General features: G+C 43.8%; 1 protein-coding gene across 2 annotated transcripts; it reads right to left on the bottom strand.

Moving 5' to 3' along the window:
- Positions 1 to 479: 479 nt before the first annotated feature.
- Positions 480 to 23,896, bottom strand: otogl (otogelin-like). 2 transcript variants are annotated; one of them, XM_020079554.2, is made up of 57 exons: positions 23,602 to 23,895; positions 22,968 to 23,010; positions 22,640 to 22,685; positions 22,295 to 22,373; positions 22,117 to 22,209; positions 21,063 to 21,217; positions 20,135 to 20,256; positions 19,709 to 19,914; positions 18,861 to 18,985; positions 18,501 to 18,607; positions 18,231 to 18,337; positions 17,834 to 17,959; positions 17,640 to 17,748; positions 17,513 to 17,559; positions 17,289 to 17,434; positions 17,071 to 17,197; positions 16,752 to 16,929; positions 16,544 to 16,668; positions 16,245 to 16,454; positions 15,955 to 16,123; positions 15,782 to 15,856; positions 15,544 to 15,587; positions 15,133 to 15,298; positions 14,744 to 14,851; positions 14,368 to 14,506; positions 13,539 to 13,673; positions 13,191 to 13,337; positions 12,985 to 13,104; positions 12,671 to 12,787; positions 10,288 to 10,444; positions 10,108 to 10,134; positions 9,819 to 9,998; positions 9,466 to 9,744; positions 9,257 to 9,374; positions 9,086 to 9,165; positions 8,183 to 9,009; positions 7,897 to 8,074; positions 7,660 to 7,802; positions 7,542 to 7,565; positions 7,349 to 7,441; positions 6,663 to 6,852; positions 6,146 to 6,363; positions 5,671 to 5,812; positions 5,389 to 5,574; positions 5,031 to 5,243; positions 4,743 to 4,847; positions 4,504 to 4,611; positions 4,274 to 4,375; positions 4,088 to 4,192; positions 3,872 to 3,912; positions 3,695 to 3,758; positions 3,376 to 3,554; positions 3,177 to 3,281; positions 2,974 to 3,093; positions 2,806 to 2,851; positions 1,312 to 1,391; positions 480 to 1,186 (listed from the first exon to the last, which is right to left on the bottom strand). In XM_020079554.2, exons 1-57 carry the CDS (start codon positions 23,672 to 23,674, stop codon positions 986 to 988), a joined length of 7,755 nt encoding a protein of 2,584 aa, XP_019935113.2. In that variant the 5' UTR covers positions 23,675 to 23,895; the 3' UTR covers positions 480 to 985. The 2 variants fall into 2 exon arrangements, 1 of the variants encoding a protein (XP_019935113.2); XR_011243516.1 differs by lacking the exon at positions 480 to 1,186 and having other exon boundaries at positions 2,974 to 3,089; positions 23,602 to 23,896.
- Between the last annotated feature and the right edge of the window lie 450 nt (positions 23,897 to 24,346).

Here is a 24,346-nt window from a genome sequence, read left to right on the forward strand (position 1 = left end):
AGAGATGTGGTGCTGAGGTTTTACTGGTAACTGAGATGTGTCCCAGCAGAAAGTCAATGAGCCACTGCAGTCACAGCAGAAACATGTCCAAAGTGTTTTTTAATTTCATTTCCATGAGTTCATGCAAACCTCTAAAATAAGCGCATGTGCACCGAATTGTTCATGACATTTCAGTGGTGAGGATGGTTTGGCTCGGAGCTGGGGTGTGGTGGAAGCGCTGGTCCATGTGGAATGGCAGGAATGTGAAAAGGGAGAATGTGATGGACAGACAAGAGAGCTGAGACCGACTGAGGGGTTCTGTTATGAAGGAGGCGACTCCCCCGCAGCAATAAGCTTCCAGAGGTGGAACACAAACAAAGGTCAGCACCGCACATGCTGAATCAGGATGAGAATGTGTGTGTAGTAAGTGTTTGAGGAGGGCAAATTAGAAGGTTGAGCAGAGAGGACACACTGCAAATCACTGACAAATCAGACAGAGATACTGTTTATTGTTTTATTCAACTAAATTACTTACTCATTTTATTACAAAGATATTTTGGAAAATCATTAAACTTCTAAGAAAACAAAGCATCCCGTTTCACTTCCATTTGTACAAAGGCTACATTTATGTCTAAGACGAACCAAAATGCACGTACAGTGTTTAAACCCACCAGCTGATACAATAAAAAATACAATCGTACATAAAAGCAACTGTTATTATACAGAAGGATAAAAGGCTTAATGACTTTTTACCATCACTTGTAAGAACTAAAAAGCTAACTGGACTGTGTTTGCACAGCAGGATTCAAAGAAAATAAAAATGTAAGTGCAGACAAAACTACTTAAAAGCAATCTCCCACTTACATCAGTGATTTAATCATCTTTAAATTACGTCTATGACCCACGGCCAGTGTTGTAAAGTACTAAAGCGATACACACAATAAAACATGGCTGGTTTTCATACTGATGCCTAGAACCCCTTCATTCTCTCATTGATTTTCTTCCTTCAGTGCCATTGGCAGGAACAGTCCAGAGGCTCTTGGAAGTGGTACTCCACAACCGTGGCGTTGCGAGAGCAGTAGAGCGTGACGGAGCGTGTTTGCAGTCCACTCTCGCGGCAGCACTTACAGAACCTGGCATGACTGTTGATGTTAAAGTTGAATATGGTGGCAGACGGACATTTCCCGTCGCAAGAATATACTGTGACCTGTGAGGGGGTGGAGGAAGGAGAAAGATGGAAAAGGAGAATTCACAACAATAGAAAGTATCAGTTCCACCCCCCCCCTCAGATAACTCCTCATTTTATGCCTCCACTTCTCTTTTCTCTCTCACCGGTGTATTGCTCCTGCAGTCATCTTTTCTAATGGTTGTCCGGATGGCCACGCGTTTGCACGTCTTACCATCCTCTTTACCTACACATGCACACGCATTAATGCTCAGAAAAAAACTCATGACATACACTCACCTCAGAGCTACAACAACACACAGGTGCTCACACACACAAACACGCTTTTGATCATTTCCCATCAGAGACCTGTCACTCACACACCCTGAAAGGCCTTTTGATGAGGGCTCTTTGTTGCCCAGCAGTAGGATCGTGCTTTGATTGACAGTTGGGTGACGGGGGGGCACAGTTCTCACAGCAGAGACCTGGCTTGCCTATTGGCTACTGATCTCAACTTAACCTTGTTTTTAAGCCAATCAAAGCTGGACAAATGGATTCTGTGTAGGGCTGAGATGCATGAAATAAGAGTAGATGATCTTGAGCTCTGTCTCAGTGGATCACCGTGTTGACATTAACACTCAACGCTTAGCATGCAACGTTAAATGTTGACTGGGACAGAAAGAAGATGAATAAACAGACACGCAACCAAAAAAATGGACACGCACACATTCAATCGAAGTTTGAAAGTACCAGTGAATGAGTCACTGTCAGGGATGTCATTGTGTACATGCAAACAGAGCAAGGTGGTGGTACCTGTGTCACAGTTAGTACTACCAGTGGGAGTTAGTGGATTAACGGTAAATGGCAAAACACCAACTCCAGAACCTGGGAGCATCGTCAGGACCGCAGCCGTCCAGTTCAAAGAACGCCAGGAGAACATACACACACACGAGGTTACGTTTGGTTCAGAAAACACAGTTAATGTTACACACAAACACAGAGAAGGGAATCAGGGCAGCTGGCAAGCACATGGATTTCACTTATTTTTTTCTTTTTTCTTTTAGGCACTCCAGGCAGCCAGCCAAGGAACTGAGTCATTTGATGTACTACAGAAAGAGCAGCCCTGCAGGGTAAACTCTAACCCCTGCACCATTTTGCTTCCTCATTGGTTAAACGCTCACCATGGCGCTCCCCGATTGGCCCAGCCTGCAAGGTCACTGCTAAAGCGGGAGAGGCTGCAATGCCGAATCCACAGAGAGAGAAAATGTCACCATTGCAGGTTTCATCCACAAGACATCCAAATGTCTCATTATCATTTGTAAAGGAAACACGACAAACACAGATCAGGAAGTTATACATTGGCTTAGTGATGAATATTTAATTTTGAGTGCAGTCAAATGTGATGATTATATTCATTTTTATTATTTCCTTAAGTTTTTCACCAGATTTTGAGCTTGCAAATATGCCAGCAGACAAACTGCGAAAGCCAGGGATTGTGGGTAATGTAGCGATTGGCTTCATCTCCACCCTCTACAACAGGCCTCACCCCCAACCACTCAGCCATTAAGCCCATCATCCACTGCCAGGCAACAAGGCGCTCACCCTCTGATTGACAGCTCAAAGCACCAGACCAGAAGCACCAAAGAAATATGGAGACTCACATGTCCTGCAGCAGCCGTCCACGTAGCTCTGTACCATACCGCCATTCTGCAAGACGAGAACAAGAAGAGAGTTCACGAGAAACCCAGCTATGCACATTTTTATACATTATATGGGTGCAGTGAGAGAGATGTCAGAGAGATGGTGGCGTATACTGTTGAGGTGCTGACCTGAATACATTCTGTGTCATTGAATGGCGGACAAACCACCCCAGAGCCAAGGATCACTGCTCCCACTGCAGTTTCCATGCAGTCGTAACGTGTACAGTTCTCCACCCAGGAACTCCCTGCCTGCACACAGAGCCAGAATCAGCACTGCCCCGAAAAAAAAGGGAGCACGGGGTGGATTTACATTTTGACGAATTTGTTCTTACAGCAAAAAGCTCTGTTGTGCCGTTTTCATTAGCGAAAGTGCAGGAGACATTTTTACAGGAGCCGCAGCACACCTGAGGATCTGAGGACGGCGCATACACCTGGTGCTAAAAACATGAAGCAAATACAGTGGTGAAGGAAGAGTAGAATGACCTATGACCATTGATCTATGGAGGTACGGTGAAAGGGTTGGATGCATACTGGACCACATTTTTGGGAGCAGTTGACTGAGGTGATTTCCATAGCGTAGAAGCCTGAGTCTGGATCTCTGTGATTCAGGCAGTGGACAGTGTAACACAGCTCGCCCTCAAAGTACTGAACCAGAGTCTGGCCTGGGCTCAACACTGTTACCCTTTGGAAAAGACACACTTCTGCCTTCTCTACACACACAAACACACACACAGGATGAATAAGCTACCAGGGAGCCTGAAAATCGAATCAGTGGATAAACAATGTCTCCAGCATGTCCACTGTCACACTTGTGACAGGTGTTGTGCTTTCATGCAGGGATTATACATACGGCATATATGCTGAGGACAGCCGCAGTTAGTGTTGCCTTCTGGAACATCAACCAGCACCTCTCCCTGACAGGAAACATGAGCGCTGACTTAACTGAATTTGCTTCACTTTGTACCTTCACCTTCCAGCAAAGACGTGATTAGATAGTGACTTGTGGTGCGGCATCTTGCTGACTTACCACCTGACAGATGGGGAGAGAGCTGTCCTCACATTGGCATTCTGGGAATGACAGAAAGGAAGTTAAAAGGAGAGCTAGTGTGAAGTTTATGAAATTGGGTGGCAGCCGTAATAACTTCTGGGATTATTCGAATCATGAACTCAGCATGAACACAGCAGTGAAGTGACACCAGTGATAAACAGGGTGTGGGGGGCGTGTGTGTGTGCATGTGTGTACCGCAGTGATGCTGTGGACAGCAAAGATCGGGGAGAGAAGTTTGAACCAAAGAGAGACCAGGTGCACAGCTCACAGATGATTCAGGACACAGGTTGACATCGCACACTGCAACACACGGGAGAATCTATAAACCTGACTTTGAAGAGACACAGACAAAAAGGTTCACACACAGACATACACACATACCACAGTAGTAGTGTGGACAGCAGCTGTTGGTGGTGTTTAGATCCACAGCCAGAATTTCCCCGTTGGAGCATGTTGGAATGGGTTCAATACACGACTCACACACTGCTCAGACAGAAAACACAAACATCAAACTCAGTGTTGTTGACATAATTGAATGAAAATATCAAAGACAGAGACACATGGCCAACCTCACACTAAAGACTGACCAACAAAACACAATTAAAACTTACCACATAGGAAAGAGTAGCAGCAGGATTTCTGCCCCCTGACCTCCACTAGGAACTGATCTTCTCTGCAGTTGGGGGGCGAGATGTGAGGGCACGCCATGGGGTCACACTCTGAAGAAGACAATAAGAAATATTTGAATGTAAAAGTAAAAGTCGGCCAAATATTGTTTTTTAACTGAAAGTAAAAAACAATTCTGAAAACTCTGAAGGATCTGAATCTGAAAAAGAAAGTGTGTTCGTACCACATCTGTATTCAGGGCAGCAGGACAGAGCGCTGTAACCGATGACGAGCCTGTTTCCGTTATCACAGGGTGGAGCTTCACTGTCACAGATGGTCATGTTGCACTCTGACAGGAAGTGAAACAGACAGGGTAAGGAAGGATAATTTAATGATCTCTCCCTACGGAACATAATCAGCAATCAATCATCTCTAAAAATCAACAATTTCATTCATAATGAGAGACAGTGGAATGTTCTTTATTGATCCCATATTACAACCACACAATATGTTTGTCAACTTGTAAACTCACCGCAGATCTTCTTGGGGCAGCAGACTCCTTCCTCCAGTACATCCAGAACATATTCTCCCTCCCTCTCACACAGTGGTGTCGGGACAGTGTTACAATCTGGTTCAACAGCCACCACAGAGCCATTCTCCAAACATTTGTACAGACAGCAGCTGCGAGCAGAGCCATTCCACACCTCGCCTGGGGCCCGGGGGTTACCCTCATTATCTGTGCACACTAGACACAACAGAGTCAAATAAATACACTGATAATAAAGCTGTATCAGAGTCTTGGAGCAATATAAAGCCCAGTCCAAAACTTATTCTGACTCTCAGACAGAGCAGTTTTCAACACAATGGCAAGTAATTACTCTTTCACTCACCACAGCGATCCTCAGTTACACAGTAAGGGGAGTCAGCTCGGTGCAGGATGGTTCCACTGCGACAAACACACTCCTCTCTGACAAAGGAGCAGGTGGTCTCCTCGTAGTACTCTCTGTTCACACAGGTGCGGCTGGTGCAGGTGCTCACACACGGCTGATACTCCTTACCAGGGGGACATCGCAGAGCTGCAGGATGACAGGCACTTAGCAATGCATGAGCAAACAAGAAACAAGAGTGAGCACGCCTGCATATGTGTCATGTCTTTGCCTGTAACTCCTTACGGCAGAAATTGTGTCGTCTCCAGCTGATGCAGACTTGATGTGTGTAGCAGACGGCCACATACGCCGCTAGAAAGTCACACTGGTGATCTTTGTAGTGTAGGTCTCCTGCCCACATGATGTCGCAGAACTGCTCCGGAGGCACCTGCACACACACACACAAAAACAAGCCAAGGTCATGTCGGACAGCTAATTGTTAATTCCATTATCAATTAACCTGTTAATTAATCACAGAACATATGATTCTGTCATATGTCACAGAAAAGGCCATGGTGACATCATCAAATAGCTTGTTGTTTTCTTAAAAACAGTTCAAACAGTCCAAGATATTAAATTCAAAATGATATGAAATAGACACAAACAAAACGTCTCATGTTTTAGAAGCTGCAAATGCAGAATGTTTGACATTTCTAAATGACAAATTACCAAAACGACAAAATAACTAACCACATGCACATACAATAAAACCTGTAGCTACCTTGCTGTGGCATGGCATGAAGGCTCTCTGGCGCAGCATGGAGAGACATGTGGAGCAATCCCCGGTGGTGCAGTTGTCTCCGACCCTGCGTGTGTGTTCGGTGTCATCTGTGGTTTGCACTCTCCATCCCTGCAGGAAGAGCATCATGTCTCCCACCTCTCGGACCACGGTGCCGTTGGGCAGCTTCAAGTCATCTTCTGGGTTCCCATCACAACAACCTGGCGTAAGGGGAGTACAGATGTTTGGTGTAGGTATGTGAGTTATACTGCAGCGTTTTAAGTGAGTGGGGTAACTGTTGTGGGAGATAATCTGTGTATGAACCTGTCTAATTAAATCTAATGGCTCTGAACATATCACATTTTCAAATCCTATCATGACACATCACATTGATGCTGCAGTTTAGACATTAAGCCTTTAGGCACTGAAAGCTGGCACTTAGATAAATTAGGCTGGTGCTGGTGTAGTCAAAGCTGGTAGAGGTAGGTGTGTGTGTGTGTGTGTGTGTGTTTGGACTCACCACACAGGCCTCGAGTGGGCATAGATGCATTATAAGGAGTACTGTACTGCAGCACCATGATACCGGTGCTGTGATACCACTGTATGCTGACCCCACCAGGTGAATGAATCAGATACATGCTGCCTGTGTCTTCCACATACAGGGAGTGACGGGAGAATGGGAGTTTGACAGGTCTGTAGTTCACGGTCACCTGGAGACAGATGGACACACATGAGAGTGAGAATAAGGGCCTGACAGTGGGGGTGTATTTTGAGGAAGACAATATTTGAATTGTGACAATAAACAAAAGTAATTGTTAAATAAAATGTAAACATAAATGTTTCTTTCTGTGTGGTTTATTCTTTTAGATTTTTTTTCATATCATCCCATATCAGCAAAAATAGACACTGATACGAAATATCTGTGGTAGACTCACACTGTGTATTAAATCTTAAGTGTGAAAGGATAAGTGAGCAGGGGAGAATTGCAGCCAAGGGCAAGGTCTGAACCTGCAGCAGCTGCAGGAGGATTAAAAGCTCTATACATGGGGCGCCCATTAAACCAAGGGAGCTATCGGTCACACACTGTTGCCCGATTTTTACTGGCAAACCGATAAATTTATCAGGCTCTATCAAGAATTCATCATTTGTGAAGGATAAGTCGATTTTTTTTGTCAGTAATTTGACAGTAGATGGAAAGAGGGTCACTTTGCGATCCAGTCGGTTGATAATGATTCTGTGGGAGGAGGTTGTGATGTTCAGCTTCTTGAAACATAGACCAGATGTTCCACCTGTTGGATTCTAGAGCAGAGAGAGACTGTCATGACAAAAAAGCATTTATTCAATGAGTAACTTCGATATAAACACAACTGTAGGGAATAGGGGATGAGACTGTACTCACGATTCGTCTGATGGAGTTCACACTCTACAATAAAAACAAAATGTTTCACAAAAAACAAAAAATCAGTTTTCAGATCAAGTATTAGGATGTACTTGATATCAAATTTTTTGTACGTCACCTGGCTGGTCGGACATTTCTCCACAGTTCCAATAATAGTCTCTATGGGCAGCTTGACCAGGATGTAAGAGCCATTGTCATACAGGGCAACATTGTTGCCGTCGAAGGTGATCACACGCAGGTCTGACATCACAGTGCAGCGACCTGACAAAAGCCAATTGTATCAGTAAAATCAAACAAGGATCAAGGACCGGACCAGTAGGAAATCCTGATTTTTGACATTAACACCCAGACCTACAGGGACACTGCCACAGTGGACAGCAGGGGTCTGTGTTGGTGAGGATGGGCAGGCCCAGCAGGCTGCACTGAGGCAGGGTGGTGTTGTAGCGACAATGGAGAGAGGAGTTGTGAAGCAGCAGCTCTCCATTGAAACAGATCAGCTCTGCACACTCGTCGATGCGGAAGGAGTATGGTGGCTGCGGAGATAAGTTACACAACCTTAGTTTTACTAAGCATTTCTACAAATCACATGTAGCTGCTGTTTGTTTTTATGATTTTGCATGAATAACAGCAGCAACTCTTACCGTGCAGGGGCTTGTGGGGAAGACGAATGGAGGTGTGGTCGATCTTTCTTCTGTCACGGGAGAGGTCCCAGGACTTGTCACTGTTTCTGTGGACACCTGCTCAGAAGTGGGCTCTACAGTTGTAGGGACAGTAACTGTGGTTGTCACGGCTACTGTGGAGGTTTCCTCTGGGGTTGGGGTCTCTGTGGTGATAGCTGAATCTGTTGTAGTTTGGGTAGTTTCAGTGGTGGTTTTGAGTACAGAAATGGTGGAGGTTGTGACAGCTGTGGTGGGTGAGGTTAGAGGAGGTTGGGTGGAGGTAATGGGAGGTGTTAGTGCTGGTGTGGTAATGGTAGTAGGACTGGAGGTGGTGGAAGCGATGGTAGTAGGGGGTGGAGGAGAAGAAGTCACAGAGATTGTGGTGGCCTCTGGGGGTACAGTAGTGGGCGTTGCCGTGGAGGTCATAGAAGTGGCTGCTGTGGTTTGCGGAGGGGTCATTTCTGTCATGCTGAGAGTGGTTGTCTCTGGAGGTGTGGAGGGAGTGAGAGTGGTGGGAGGAGCAGGAGGAGGTGTGGATGGAGTGGTGATAGGCTCGGTGGATGATGTTGTCCTGGGAGTGGTGGTGGTGGTTGTCGTGGGCCTGACAGTAGTGGAGGAAGTAGTTGTTGCTCTGGTGGTTGTAATGGTGGTGGTTGTGGTTGTTGTGGTAGTGGGAGTTGTGGTGGTGGTAGTTGTCGGCCTCGTGGTGGTGGTAGTTGTGGTGGTTGTGGCTGGAGTTGAAGGTGTAGTTGTTCTGTTGGACTGTGTCACAAATGCAAAGGGTGTGGGGGTCGGAGGCAAAGACACACCTAGAGAAGACAATAAAAAACAATGAATCTTTGTACTGCATAATGAAATCCCAACAAACGTATCAGTTGTACTTACAGTCTTCTGTGTAGACACATCTTCTTGTCACTTCATCCAGCACCATGTTCTTCGGACAACGTGGGAAGCAGCCCTCCACACTGCAACATACAAAACCTATTATAGCAAGTCAGCTAAGCATAGATTGTGTTGGCTGTGTAATAAGTGCTTTTAATGAAACAAGCCTCTTACGGAGGCAGGAACTGGCAGCGTGTGGCATCTGGATCACTGCACGTGTGGACACAGGGGCTCGCACAGGCCTGGTAACGCCACTCGCACATCATCCGGTAAGGTATCACAAAACTGCTCTCTGCCAGAGAGGAGGAATAACACCAGAATTAGTAAGTGTTTGTGTGTATGCGTTTGCATATTTGCGTTGGGCACGCTAATGTGTTTCTGACCCTCCAGCGTGAAGCTGCTTCCTGATTTGAAGCCCTCTGAGGTGTCATATCTCTGGGCTCGTGCAGAAGTGCGTGTCAGCGACAGAAATATTCCTGGTTGGCCGATGAGCTCGAACGAGGTGTGACCTGGCAGAAAAAGCCCCTGGTGCTGGATAAAGGTTGCCCGGCGACTAAACTCCGCCCCTCGACTCCAGTGCTCCAGTTGAAGACGGCTGCGCCCGGATACAGCCAGGAAATAGTTTGGTCTCTCTGCAGACTCCAATGACACCACAGGGACACCTGGAAAAGAAGGAAGTGGGGGTAAATGTTCCCTAAAAACAAATAATGGTAATCGTGCGAACACTAATGCTTACGTGACGTTCTTTCCTTCTGAAGACCTGCCGTGATCATGAAGTTGAACAGTAGGCCTGGGGCAGGCATCTGCCCCAACCTCTCTATTACCAGAGGAAACACAGAGCTGCTGGTGCGATTCACTCCAAACATGGTGTCGTTATAAACGGCACTCACCACAGAAAATGGGCCACTGCCGAGTTCTGTGAGGAAGTGTGAGAGCCAGTGAGGTAATAATCCCAGCGAAAACAGAGTGTGATGCTTGGAAACAGAAATATATTTCATTCTATAAATACCAACCCTTATACATACCTTGATTATAATATTCACAATCATAGGCTGAAAGAGAGCAACACAGTTAATGAGTTATAAAGCAGAATATTAGCTGATGCAGAGAGGACGTGGTGAAAGTGGGTCAAAGAGGTAAGAAGGGGTCACATTCACAGATTTGACCACTGTACTATGAGCATGTGTTTATGTGTGCGTACTCACGACAAACAGAGGGAGATCGCCAGTGTATTGTGACTCCTTGTTGGCAGCATTTGTGAGCATACGCAGCGATGGATGTACAGAGACACTCACAATCTCCCCCGCGGTTACAATTGCAAGTGTCAGTCAGGCAGTTCCTATAGAACCAGGCCACATCCACCTGAGGGGTATACACAGCATGTACACATGGTCACACACACATATATACAAACTCAAACATACACACACTAACAATCACAGAGCAAACCGGGCCAAATCTCACTGGGGGAAACTGGGGGAGGTCTTGTTTAGGGGGTGAGGAGTTCTCAATAATTCAGACCGGGAAGGAGTGATGACAAAGGAATGTGGGTCAACCTCTGGTGCAGAGGGGATTGGATGAACTCGGATGACAGACAAGACAAAATGCATCAGCAGTGCGTTGGTCCATCCGAAGGCAAGATTAGCTGGACCTCTGTGTTTCTAAACTGGCTCTTGTGACGGCCATACACAGTACACTTCAAAATGTTTAATTTCTCTTCTGTGATGATGTGACGGGCCCAGATATTGATCAGGCACTGCGCTGTATCCAGGCTGGAGCTGCAGACTCTCATTTCAATTTGAAAGTCATGTTACCAAAAGTGTGATGCAGACATTCTATTAATTTTATATTGATAATAAACAATTTACAACAATCTGTGAAATGTGGGTAATACCAGACAAGTTAAATGAATCTAATCAATAAAGCTTTCTTATTTAATTTTGTTTCAAACAGACATGGTAAATGTGAATGTATTACATGTTTGGTTTTGAGGACAAACTTTGGCTTTTAAAGCGGACTGACTGTAAAGTGCAGTTTATACAGCAACCCAAAAAAACGAATAAATGTGTTTCAAGGACACTTAATATACACTCCAAATTTGAGTGAAGTGTTTTCTCTTTAGAAATGTGAACACTAGAAGTAGAGATGCACAAATAAATGTACAGAAACTCTATCTGACTTCCTCCTCTCCAAATAGGATGCAGCAGACTCTACAACAACACAACAGAAATGGGGATGTGTGGCTAACTCCAGTGTTGTCTCATATCTTTTATATCCCTTACTTCTGTTATAAAAAAACAATCTGAAAAGCATGTGGGATTCACTGTGTGAAAGTATGAAAAGCAAATCTTCATACTAGTGATCAGATCACTAGTATGATCCAAGCTTTAATCTATAATTGACCTTATAGATTAAAGCTTTGAAGCCCTTTGCCTTTATTTATTTGTGTGGAAGCATCTTTTTCATATTGATCCAAGCAGATAAACAAACCCTGCCAGGAAAACAGCAGCGACGTCGTCTCTTTGCCCACTTAGAATGAGAAGCTAAGTACAAGAAGGTGATTTTTTTTTTCTCACGACACATGTATAGACAAATGTACCATACCAGTATTTAAATGCTATAGTTACAGTGCCAAATAATGGATGTATGAGTCATAAAAGCCATAAAAGGGGAGCGATAAAAAGAATCTCTGAGGAACTCACTAGCAACAAAGGATAAGAGTGAATATATCTGGATATATAGGTGCTGTTACGATGCTTATTTAAGCAGGGAAGCACTAATAAACACTACAGACTAGATCGCACCAAATTTCACACAAACACATAAAACATACCTGATTTATTTAATCAAGATCCATGAATTAGTCCCTGGGGAAATGGTGACAATGTTGGAAAATGCCTTATCTTGCAATGTTAAAGTAAATGAAAAAAAAGTTCTGCGCTTGATCCAGATCCACAGACAAATTGAATGTGTTCTTCCCTGACTCATACCTCATCCTTCCACCGTGTTTCATGGAAATCTTCTCAGATGTTTTTGTGTGATTTTGCTTCCAATCATCTTCACAGGTGTGAAAACATAACTTTCATGGATGAGGCAAAAATGATAGTATAGAATAGAATAATGAACTTTAGAGACTGTTAAACCAACACATGCATTATTCATTAGCTCTAGCATGTTAATCTCTCTCTCCCTCTAATAAATAAATATAATTATGTACTCAGTACTAATAAAGTCGTATATATTGAGTGCTCCAATTTTTATGGTAGTTTATGGCCCTGTGCATACATACAGAGCTCCCTCTACTGGCCACATTTATAAATACTACACTGTAATAAAGTATTAAGGAATGTGTGTCTGTGGGTGTGTAGCAGCCGAGCATCTGGTGTGGCATTTGGTTCTATCTCTTAGAGAACAGTGCGCTGGGATCAGTTAAGAGTTGTTCCCATAACCTCTCAGCAACCTCTATTCCCCTGCTGCACACATGATAACCTTTATACGGCTGCATTTACTTTGAACAGACATTTGTGTGTGTGTGTGTGTGTGTGTGTGTGTGTGTGTGTGTGTGTGTGTGTGTTCATTGCCACTTACCACGTTGTGACAGGGTGCAAAGACATCGCTGTAGAGGAGAGCACACTCCCTCTTGGCGTACGGCTGTCTCCCCAAGTCCCCTTCACACGGTCGCTCAACTACATGGTCACTTTCACACTAAAACGCACAAAGTACACACATACAGGCAGAGATCGAGAGTCTGATTACTTGTAAATATCACAGAGTGCACATAAATTACAGCAACACAGAGCGGGAGAGGAATGAAAGACTGAGTCACTAAGGAGCGGAGGACCATAAGAGGAAAGCAGGGAAAGGGAAAATCAATGGAAGAGAGAAGCTAGGCTGAGTCATACCTGTCCCAGGGCCCAGCTGTCTCCAAAGGTCTGCGCATTATTGACTTCCATGTGGCTGGAGGTGGTCATATCGTTGACTGTCACGCTGTCAAAATTTCCACATAGCCCGCTGAGGAGGCCCTGGGGTTAAAAAGCAGAGGCTGAATGTGTTTAGATTCCAGTCCATGTCTGATGACTATTTAAAATGTTCTACTCCTTGTTCAGACCTTCCACTGAGGTCCAGCTCTGATGTGCACAGTCGTCTTGCGGTCCCAGAGGATGGTCAAGTCCTGGTTGGAAAACTGCACCACGGTGTAGTATCCTGCTTTCCACAACTCAAACTCTGACCCTCGTCCCACAACAGTGGACGGACTCTAAAACAAACCAAATCATTGTTAGAAGGCATTAGCAGGATATTGATATATATATATATATATATATATATATATATATATATATATATATATATATATATATATATTTAACTGATCTATTTTTGAGAGGAAAAGAAACTTGAAAGATAGATTTGATTATATGGTATAGAGAGAGCATGAATGTGTGTGTATAGTTCGTACCGGGTTGCCAGAGTTGTCAGTGAAGTAGATTTTGGTGAGTCCCACGTGAATGACCAGTATTTTCATGCACACAATGCCGCTCTCATAGCAGTCCTTGTTTTGGGCAACTATGGACACCTCGATTTCTCCTGCACTCTGATCAGGGAGGAAGAGAAAATATTACTCTCAGGAGGGAATGAGGAAAACACGATATTTTAACTTCTTTGCTTCTTTATTTTCTCCTTGACAACAGCAGTGCAAAATTGCCACATGACAGATAACCTATTCAGGCATGCGCTGAAATTGTGCATACATGAGCATTGTCAATAAGAGGATGCAACTCTATTCTAATAAGACACAGCTCTGACCTGCTTCCCCATTCTCTGCAGGTCTGCCGGGTGGCCGGCTGCCTATTGGATCTGAATTGGAATTCCTGTTCTGTTCATTCTAATTGTATATCCCTGGGAGCGCAGGAGCCCTGGGGTTTGTGAACAGTGAACACTGGTTTCATTGTGTCGCTACAGCTTTGCACAACACCTGCTAGCATTACCATGGTGCAAAGCCACCGGCACACACACATACACACCTTCATCTGCTCTAATTAAAAATCGCTCGCTTTAGAAGTTTAGAAATAGACATGGATTTTCTTTCCCAGATCCAAATCACAACGGGCCAGGAAAAGGGCAAGAAAGTGTGTTTGTGTTCAGGGCATAGGACGTCCACGTATTCCCTGAACATAAACACTCTCTAATAAAATGTCTTTCTCTAGAGGTCCATTACATAATGTTTACATAGTTTAATGCCTTACACCCCTTATAGAGATACACAGACACATACAGACACCACTCACTTTAAGCAGATAGACCTGACAGTCAGAGTAGTAGTCGTACTCAAGGCCATCGAAGGTGTGGTAGTGTCTGTCGCTGTAGACTGTACACACAGCTGGGCATGGTGAGTGGCTGCAGTTGAAATAGCCACGGTGACACACACTGAGGAGATGGACAAGTGGATGTGCATGAGAACAGGAAAAAAGAGGAAGGAAGTGCTTTTTGATGCCCCACGTGCAGCCTCATTGAACTGGGAATTATATTATTTTAAGTTTGAACATTAGGTTTCTTAGAAATACTAATCATATGTGGATTATGTGGAATATGATCCTATCATTGCTTAGTCTGGTGTTTCCTTTAGCTATGGGGAAATACAGGCAGTGTGGTAAAGATGTATACCATTTGTAACATGGTGTTTCCACAGTTTCTCCAGGCAGGTATTCAAGACCCAGCCAGGCACAGGGACAGTTCTCTGGATAGTAACACTCCCCATGGTGCAGCACCAGCCTTGGACAAAACACAATTTACAGAGGTACAGAACATGCAACCTTATTTATAACTTTTCAACTAAAGTAACACTATCTTAAAATTGTTAAGTAGAAAAACCAGGTAAAGGAATAAACTTTTTTTATTTTTTAAATCTGAAAATAGAATATCTTACTGAAACTTTACCAAGAAATGACTCCCTGGTAGACAAGTATCACTTTTTTGCATTTTAGAAACAATGATTTTCTCTTTTAAAACATAAATACATAGTAACACTTGAAGGCAGCATGTTCTTATTTTACCCAGGAGGGCAGACACAGCCAGGGATGCATGGTGTGTTTGGGGGGCATGTGAGGTTCAACATCAGGTTACGGCAGGTTGGTGCACAAGCCACACCTCCTCTCTGCTCGGTGCAGCTGTGGTACACTTTCCCTTCTGGACACTCTCCGACCTCCACACTATCAGCCTCTGCAATGTGCACATATGCATATACACACACAGACACACACACAGAAAGAAAACCAATGTCCCAGTCGCCTTAAACATCAACCGCAACAGCCAGTCATGGGAAACGAGCTACAACTACAGACATAAGGCTCTTGATTTCAGCATGAGGGACACAGCCTGAAATAACACTTTGTTGTTGGAATGAACGAGAGCAGGAACTGAAGGGAGGGGTGTGTGTGTGTGTGTGTGCGTGTGTGTGAGGTTACCTTTTTCCTCTGGCACACACTCCATCCTTCCATTTCTGCACAGGCTAATGGAGATACAAGATGGTGGGGAAAAAGGAATCAGTGTTTTGAATAGAGAACGATGTTCTCAAACACAAGGTTCGTTTAAGTGACAATCACTCAAGCTTTAATTGCTTGCCCAAATGTGCGTGAGGATGTTACAGTGAGTGCAGGTGGGAGAGCAGCCAAAGTGAGTTTTCACTTTTCATCCGTGACTTACCAGGGGCCCGAGGCGCTGAAGGTCACCTCTCCTGGCTGTGACACACCGCCCATTGAGTAACAGTGACACTGAGACCTGAGGGGAAAGCAATATTAATTACTTTACTTCTCTGTGTGTGTGTGTGTGTGTGCGTTCGGATGATTAGGATGATAAATGAGGTGATGGAGTCCTACAGTTGCACACAGCGCTGGCGCACATCGTCATAAAAGCTGCCGTCTGGACAGCCGCACCCCTCGGCGCAGTCGTCAGGGTGACATGTCTCAGTGCTTGACAGAGCCCGACATGACCGCCCACAGGACGACACACAAGAATGGTACAGCATGCCACCGAGGCACACCACCCCTGTAAGGCAAGTAATACATATTTTTACATAATTTTTTTCTGAAACGAACATGCACTGGGTATATTAGCATAAACATGTAAATAGTATGAATAAAAGCTACCTAAAAGATTACTCACTCACCACATTCAGAGACATGTGATCTGAAATTTAAGTTGACTCCGTGTTTGGAGCAGAGGTAAGTGTAGTGAGCCAGCGCCGTGCACAGACAGCTGCTCCCACAGCGACAGGCCTGGTAGCGGCACTGCTGCTGGTAGATGTTTGGACTGATGTAACCATGACACGGAGCAAATACACTCCCCAAGAGCACCTCACACTGGGCCGCATAGAAAACTAGAACATACAACAAAATATAAGTGCATACAAACGGAGACGACCTAAATAAAGAATTAAAGCTAAAAAAAAACTGAGACCATGATTACCATTGTGCTGGTTCATCTCACAGGGATCTATAATGGGCAGGTTAACAGGTGCAACACAAGCAGATGACACCTTCCAAACATTGGCATGAAGCTGGGGAGTGCCCTCAATCATACCTGCGGGAGACCTACAAACACACAAACACACACAAAGAGTCAGTTAAAAGGGACCTTCTCAAAACTGATTTATAGCTGGGAGGAACTAGCTCACAGAAAGTCATCTCGTAGATTTCCATTGAAGGTTCCACAGAGGCCCAATGTCTGTCCACGCCATTGGCTGTCCAGCTGCAGGTAGACCTGCCCCCCTCTACCATCATAATGTAGCCTCAGACCAATCCCTACCTTCAGCTGTGTAAACACTGAGGTCAGTCTCCGGACCTCCACTATATCTATATACCCAAAACAAAGAGGAAATAAAACCCATGAGATCAGATGGCATTACAACTCAGGTTGGTATGAATAACAAACAACTTTTTTTTTTATTTTGAGCTCGGACACATATGAACTTGTGATGTTTTTATGATTCTTACCATCAATATAGGGCAGGGCAGGTGCCGGGTTGACACCGATTATCACCTCCGCCTCCCTGGTCAAAGTGATCTGATGACTCACATCTTCATCCAGCACCACTGTCACTGACTGAATACACACCTGCTGCTGTAGACACACACACACACCATACAGGAGGGCTGGTTAGTATCTTAGGCAGAAAGGATACTGCAGGTGTGTGAGCCTCTGTTCACAATACCTCTGCACAGGTCGTATATTGCAGCGTGACAGTGAATCTGCTGCCGGTGCGGCTCTTCGCCAGGACATACTGACACGCCCCCGGCTGGAGAAACATCCTACCATCAAATGTTGTCACGAACACGTCCCCCACCACCGAACACTCCGCTGACAAAAGAGCAGCAAGTTCAGTGCTTCATCTTTTCTTTCTGGATGCTCTTAAGTGATCGTCCTATCTAATCTTACCTGTGCAGTTGTTCTCAGTGCAGTTCCACACTCCTCCCATGCACACACTAAAGAAAGAGCAGCATTGGGGGTTAGCATCACATTAGCCACTCTATCTGCTCACTGGGGAATACATATAGACACTAACCAAACACTGCAGCCCTGTTGAAGCACATGTCCTTGTATATATGATGTTCCATGATAAACACATGGACACTGAGAAACTGCAATACATGTTCCATTCTGTAGGATAAGACCTGCGGGATAGAGGATTGGAAAACCATATTACGATTAAGGTCAATTAACAGAACAGAAATTAGGATATCGTTTTTGTTCAGATACCATCAGGACAGTAGCAGCCGTCCAGACAATGCAGGTTGGTTCCCAGACACTCTTTCTCGAATGTGCAGGTAGGTGGACAGCAACTGATACAGTCTCTATAGACAAAACTCTCCTCACAGCCATCATCTGCATACAAACAGACAACTGAGCTTCACAGATATTACAAAACAGATTTCAGAATATCAAATAAATAAATACACATAACATAACAGTGCGGAACAACTTATGTTCTCACTGAGAGAGCAGATGTATGTCAGGTCTACAGGCTCTCAAATTCATTCTGATTTTCATCAATTGCAAAAGTTTTTGCAAGAATAAAGCCTATGTTTTAAAAACACCCCAAATACAAAAGTACACATCTCTTCCAATCCTGTCAAGAGCTGTACTGGCAACTTACTACAGGAAGGGAAGCTGTCCCTCCATTCCCTCACTGGATATCCAACATGAGAGCAGGCTCGGGTATACTCCACCAAGGCTCGACAAAACGTTTCCTCGTCATCAGATCTGAAAAAAACCATGCATCAAGATCTGAACAAAAACCTGCATCAAAAATGTATAGGAGCTTGGTTTCTACTGGAATTGAGCATTAACTTACAAGACAAAGAAGATGGTGAAGAAAAGGTGAAAAATAATAATAATAATAATGAAATGGAATGTTTTGACTTACACACAGAGGTCAGACACACAGCTGGCCACAAAGGGATTTGGATCAATGTTTTCATGACATGACAGAAACGGGAAGAAGAGAAGCGCACTGCATTTCTCTATGGCATCCTGCACACATTCACAAAGAATACAGAACTGTTTGAATATGCAGCAAATGTTTAATGACATAGAGGTAGAACAAAACAAACACTGCTGCAGTCTTCTCACATAGAGGGACCACTATATTAACGACCTAAAAATAAAAATATTTGAATTGAGTATTGTTCTGGGCCAAATTTGCCTTCTAACATTCCATCTTTTGCATTGTTCACCTGGATTATAGTTTAGCAATACTGAGTAAAAATGTCTCTGTGGTTCTTACATCCATGTCTGACTCAGACTGGCAGGGCCCATTGAAGTCAAGATCTACAGAGGGACAGGTTCTCTCATGAGGCAAATCCACTGCCCAGCTGTTAGCAAACATTGCAGGTTCATCAGTGCGGATACCTAAACACACCATCAACACACATACAGTATGAATGTAAAGCTATCACATACATAACCACATAAATCAACTAGAAATACAAACACATGGTTAATCATGATGGAACAGTTTATTATTACCATATTGTGAATATATTTAAGATTAAATTAAATAGATGTTTACTCAGACCACCTAAGTGTCCTTAGGTTCACTTCTTATGCTTTTTATTTATTTATTTTTTATTTACTTTATGTTTTAATTGTACAGCACTTCAGTCGACTGATTTTAACATGACTTATGAATAAACCTGACTAAACTTAACCTCATACACAGGCTGAAGATAGAGCTTATACCATAAAAACATACAGACATGCATTTCTATACTGTCATCAAACATAAATCAAATATAAGATAGAGGTCTACTACAAATAAAACTGTGTATTTGTAAATGCACCAATAAAACTAGAGCCTGTGTGTTTCCACATTTTTTCCACACTCAACAGCTCTCTGCTCACACAAGCAGGGGGCCACAGTTCATATTTCAGTCATCTGAGGAAGGATTCTTGCCCCCTCCAACCATTCAAACCCAAACTATCCTCTCTCTTCTGTCCTTCCGCTGCGTCTCCTGGCCTCACTACTAAAATAATTGGTCCTGATTACTGTGAACTGTACAATAATAGTAATTGAGAAGAGAGGGTGCTGAGAGAAGGGAAAAGAGGATGAGGGGCTGGTCGGGCTGGTCTTACCACGAGCGGTGGTGAGGTCATCTCCAGCGAGGTGATTGAAGTTCCCGCACAGGCCACAGGGAGCACCCTGGTGCTCCTCGCTCATCTTCAGGTAGACACCTGAGCCTCCGTCCCAGGCCAACGAGAAGCCAAACACACTCTTCACTAGCAGATAATCAGCCAGTCGCTCAATAAACACACCGCCTACAGTCTGAGGCAGACTTAGCCTGAAAGTTTACAGAGACAGATGCATGAAGAGACAACAGTGACAGTGACCACAGAGAAAATCATGATAATGCTCGGCTGTGATTTCCCAGGCTGTGTGCATGTGGTGGTTATTACCGGGGTTTCCAATTCTGTTCTTATAACTGTGTTTAATTGTGTTTCTATTATTATTGTGTCTTTTTCTGTACGTGTTTGAAGAAACCCAAACACATGCTCACACACCTGCGGCCTCCCTGGTGGACCTGATATCCAGAGATATGGATCTCGTCCTCGTTTGGGAAGAACAGACTGAGAGCTCTTGGGCATGAATACACACTCCCATCACACACTCTACTGTTGTGGACCTGAGAAGACAAGAAAGATGATGGTAGAGAATCAAAGGAAGGGTCAAAAGGTTGATTAGCCACATCATTAACCTTCAGCTATTAATCACTAGTGATCTAATAAACACAGGCAGTTGTCTGGTAATGACGCCGCCTGTAAAGGCCACAAATGATTGTTGTGGTTCACCCACGTAATTGCTGCAACAAATTGATTTATTGAGGCTATGATTAACAAAAAGTTAATGACAGTAGATCCGAGGGATAGAGTTAACAAAAATTGTGTATTTGTTGGGGACAATTTACCTTCTATGGATTTGCTGCAGTACTGAGTATTTACTGCAGCAAAATGGTGACAGTGGATCTGCTCAGAATGATCTACAGTGTCCATGTTCATAGTGGTGATGAAACATGTCACCCAGTGCAACAATGCAGCTCACAGATGTATTTTCAATATTGTGCTCGATATCCTCTATATCATGCTGTCGCTAGACCTTTTTGTTTACATGGGGCAAAATCAGGTGTTAAGTATGAGCTTTAAAGGCTACGAGAGAGAACTTATAGATCACAAAAAGGCCCAAGTCTTCTGGTTGAGCATACTGTGCACAAAGAAATTAAACAAATAGGACTGTTAGACTCTATAGGTGGATGATAGTATCTGCTAATTGGCATAGAACCTACGACAACATAATACTAAGTAACACTGCAGATAACTGCTTTGCATATTGTTGAAGCCTCAGTGTTACACAAGAAAATGCATTTTGAGTTACAATACTGTGAATACATAAAGGTTCAATGTTTCAGGGTTATTTTGATGTGCATGTTCTTACCCACACCGTGTACTGTGGTGTAGCTGAGTGGCAGTCCTGGGCCAGAATGTAGGAGCAGGTTCCAGGGAAGTAGAAGTATATTCCATCAAATGTCTCATAGTGGTGCTGACCCCATGACCTGCAGATCCCGTCTCTATCCTGGCCCTGGTTAGGTACTGAGAGGGAAATGGACAACTCACTCGGACAAGAGTCATTAAGTGGTTCAGTCTCATGTGGTGACACGAATGAATTTCATCTAAATTGAAACCTTTACTGAACTAACGGCAAAGCTCTTTTATCATCGTTTTATCTTTTACAGGAAATCCCAGTAGCTGTCTGTGCCAAGATGCTGCCCAAGCTTTTCCCCAAACTCTGAGGGGGTGGAGGATGTTTGATTTTGTAAAGGGTACTCTACATATGTTGATTACAAGAAACCCCATTTTTAAATCAACAGTGTTTCCCAGTGTTATTCAATATTTTAAAACATACATTCTCCGGAGTCAGCTCTGTTGCATGGATCTTAATATTTTGCATTACAGCTGGCACACTTGATCATTTATCTTGGATGAATCTTTATATATTTTTGTAAGAAACCTTGATGTCACAGCCAATTATACGCCATCTTTGTTTACTTGATTTTAATAAAAATACATGTTCTATATCTTCTAGTCAATCAAAGGATTTAAATTTCAAGCCCAAGTTTAGTTACAGGTCCCTCAGCACTAAATTAGTTTGTTGAAATGAAAATGTCTTGATAACATCTGTGACCTCAGATCTCTTGATAAACTGTGTAAGGAGTCTGTTCAGAATATAGAAACCAGAAACTCCATCACTCAGCTCTTACTCTATTACCTTAGTTCAGTTCAAGTGATTTTTATAGCTGCTCCTTTAGGGGGTAAAGTGTGTGTATAGGGAGTTTGTGCAGGTAATTAATATTTGCTGAATGATTGGAGAATATGATGCACACATGAACAGTCACTCACACATACATGTCTGTTACATTCCAGAAATGGTGCCTGTTAGTCAACCATGGGTGGATGAGGTGTGTGTGTGTGTGGGTGTGTGTGTTACTCACTGATCTGGCAGCGGTCTCCCAGTGCCTGGAACTGAGCGCAGTCACACACACCGCCCTCCTGACACCAGCCACCATTGAGGCAGCCACAATATTCTGGGAGAAATGAACAGATTCACTTTCCTCAGTCAGACATTTTTTAACGTTTATGACTGCATCACGTGATACATAGTGTATTTACCTGAAGAGGCATCTCTGGCTGTGTAGTTGTGTAAAATGCTGCGTGACAGTGTACCCTCCGACAGCAGCGGCACGTATGTCTTGGAGAACAATAAACAATGAAAGCTAAGAGCACTTTCTTAAAAACAGTACGTCTCAAGCTTTAACAGCATCAGTGACACTTCTGTACGCTTGGTGAACCCCCTGCTGAAAGTTAAAAGTTGCGTCAGACCGAGTGGGGTGAAGGTGTGTGTGATAGTGAGTGTGTCCTTTTCTGTACAAAGACAGCTTTGTGACGCTTTTTTTGGTGTTGTGCGCATGTGGGTGCCCTGACCTCCTCTGGTTCTCTTAGGTGTAGTGTACCAACCTCCTCCCCGAGGAGATCCCGTTTCCTCCGAAGTGCATTAGCCCTTCTGCACACACACAAACATGCACATTAGTGGGAAGAAACAGTCAGAGGGGAGACTTAAAGTGCACTTTACACCACTTGAATCCAGACGCCACAGTACTCTTGACTGCACCCTCACACACGCACACACACACATGCTGTCTCTGTCACACACTCTAGTGACAAAAAAAAGAACGTGCACATGCAAATGTCAACCTGTAAAGTCGCATAACAATGACTTGATGAGGAAAACGAACATAATATATAAATTACAGAATATATTAATATAATTTAATTTAATATTTACCTCTGTAGTCTTTCCTCTCTCACAGAAAGTCTGCTCTGAGCTCCTAAATGCAAAGACAGTGCTCGTTAACTTGAGGAAATAATTATCAGTCATCTATCATACACATTTTCAAGTTTATTTGGTAGTTAGCACAGGGTCAACGGTGCAATGAAAAGAGCTGGACGAGAAGGACAGCTCAGCTCAGCGATGAAACAAGGGCAATGTCATAGAGAATATAAAAGTAAATTTAAATAAAAGAGCTCAATAAAAAAAAATTGAATACCTTACTATAAACATTAGAGGACACAAATGTAAGGATTAGAGCTCAGGTAAGATCCAGAGGTGCCCGAGCATAAATATTAAAGTTATTAATGTCTGTAATCACATATTAAGACATACAATTGAGGCACATTATGGGAGATCAGTTTTATACAATATGTTTTATGATATTTATAAAAGAAAGTGATATGGAACACAGACAGACCGATAGTTTGATTTTATACAATAACGTAGAGGTTCATGGGTAATTAGAATTTTGAACATACAGAGTCCATCCTGTTAATATCCCCACGTGTTTTTCAACATAGTTCAAATCCATATCTCAGCAGCAGCTTCATAAAAAGTAGCTCCGTCGTTCTGAATCTGTGAGACTCACCCTCAAGTGACAGCAAGTGGGAGACTGAAAACGACACCAGAAGAAATCGTTTCACTGTCCACTTCAAGTTCATCTCAGAGTCCGAAAGGAAGTCCCGCCGACACGTTAACGGTGCATCTCACTGGTCCCGGGAGGAGACGGTTCGGGTGGGTTCGGCAGCACCGGACGATGGATGCCTGCTGGTCTCTGTGAAAACTCACCTGGTGGAGGGGACAGCCCACGTGAGCCGGTGACGAGGAGCCCACACCTGAGTGGGCAGGTGAGATGGTTCTGATGGGGGGGGGGGGGGGGCTCTCAGCTGATCACCTCTCAGGTCACATCGTGTTCACCGGTACCGGTAAGTTTCCGGTTGACCGTGTTTCCTGGGTGGGAGAATTTTGACGTATGAGCTACGAGCTGTGGTAAACGGTGATGGCTCTGAGCCAATCAGAGGGCAGAGATTCTTAACCCAGTCTCAGCTGTTTAAATTGTTGAAGAATTCTAGTTTACAGACTCAAGCCGAGGACTAAACATATAATATGTGTTTTTACAAACAAACGATCACATTAAAACACAAAAACGTTTCACATTTTATCAATCACCACTGTGCCGATGGAGTGTTGGGGAAATATTTGAGTGGACAAACAATTTTGGAGATTCAGGGGTAAACAGTGTTGCAGCCAAATCCAATGCAATTGAAGAAACTGGGGACCAATTCAAACGTAACAAACAAACAACAGAAGATGCCTCCCGGTGCTCCTGTGGT

This window comes from Paralichthys olivaceus, chromosome 7 (assembly GCF_024713975.1).
Source record: "Paralichthys olivaceus isolate ysfri-2021 chromosome 7, ASM2471397v2, whole genome shotgun sequence".
Taxonomy (NCBI): domain Eukaryota; kingdom Metazoa; phylum Chordata; class Actinopteri; order Pleuronectiformes; family Paralichthyidae; genus Paralichthys; species Paralichthys olivaceus.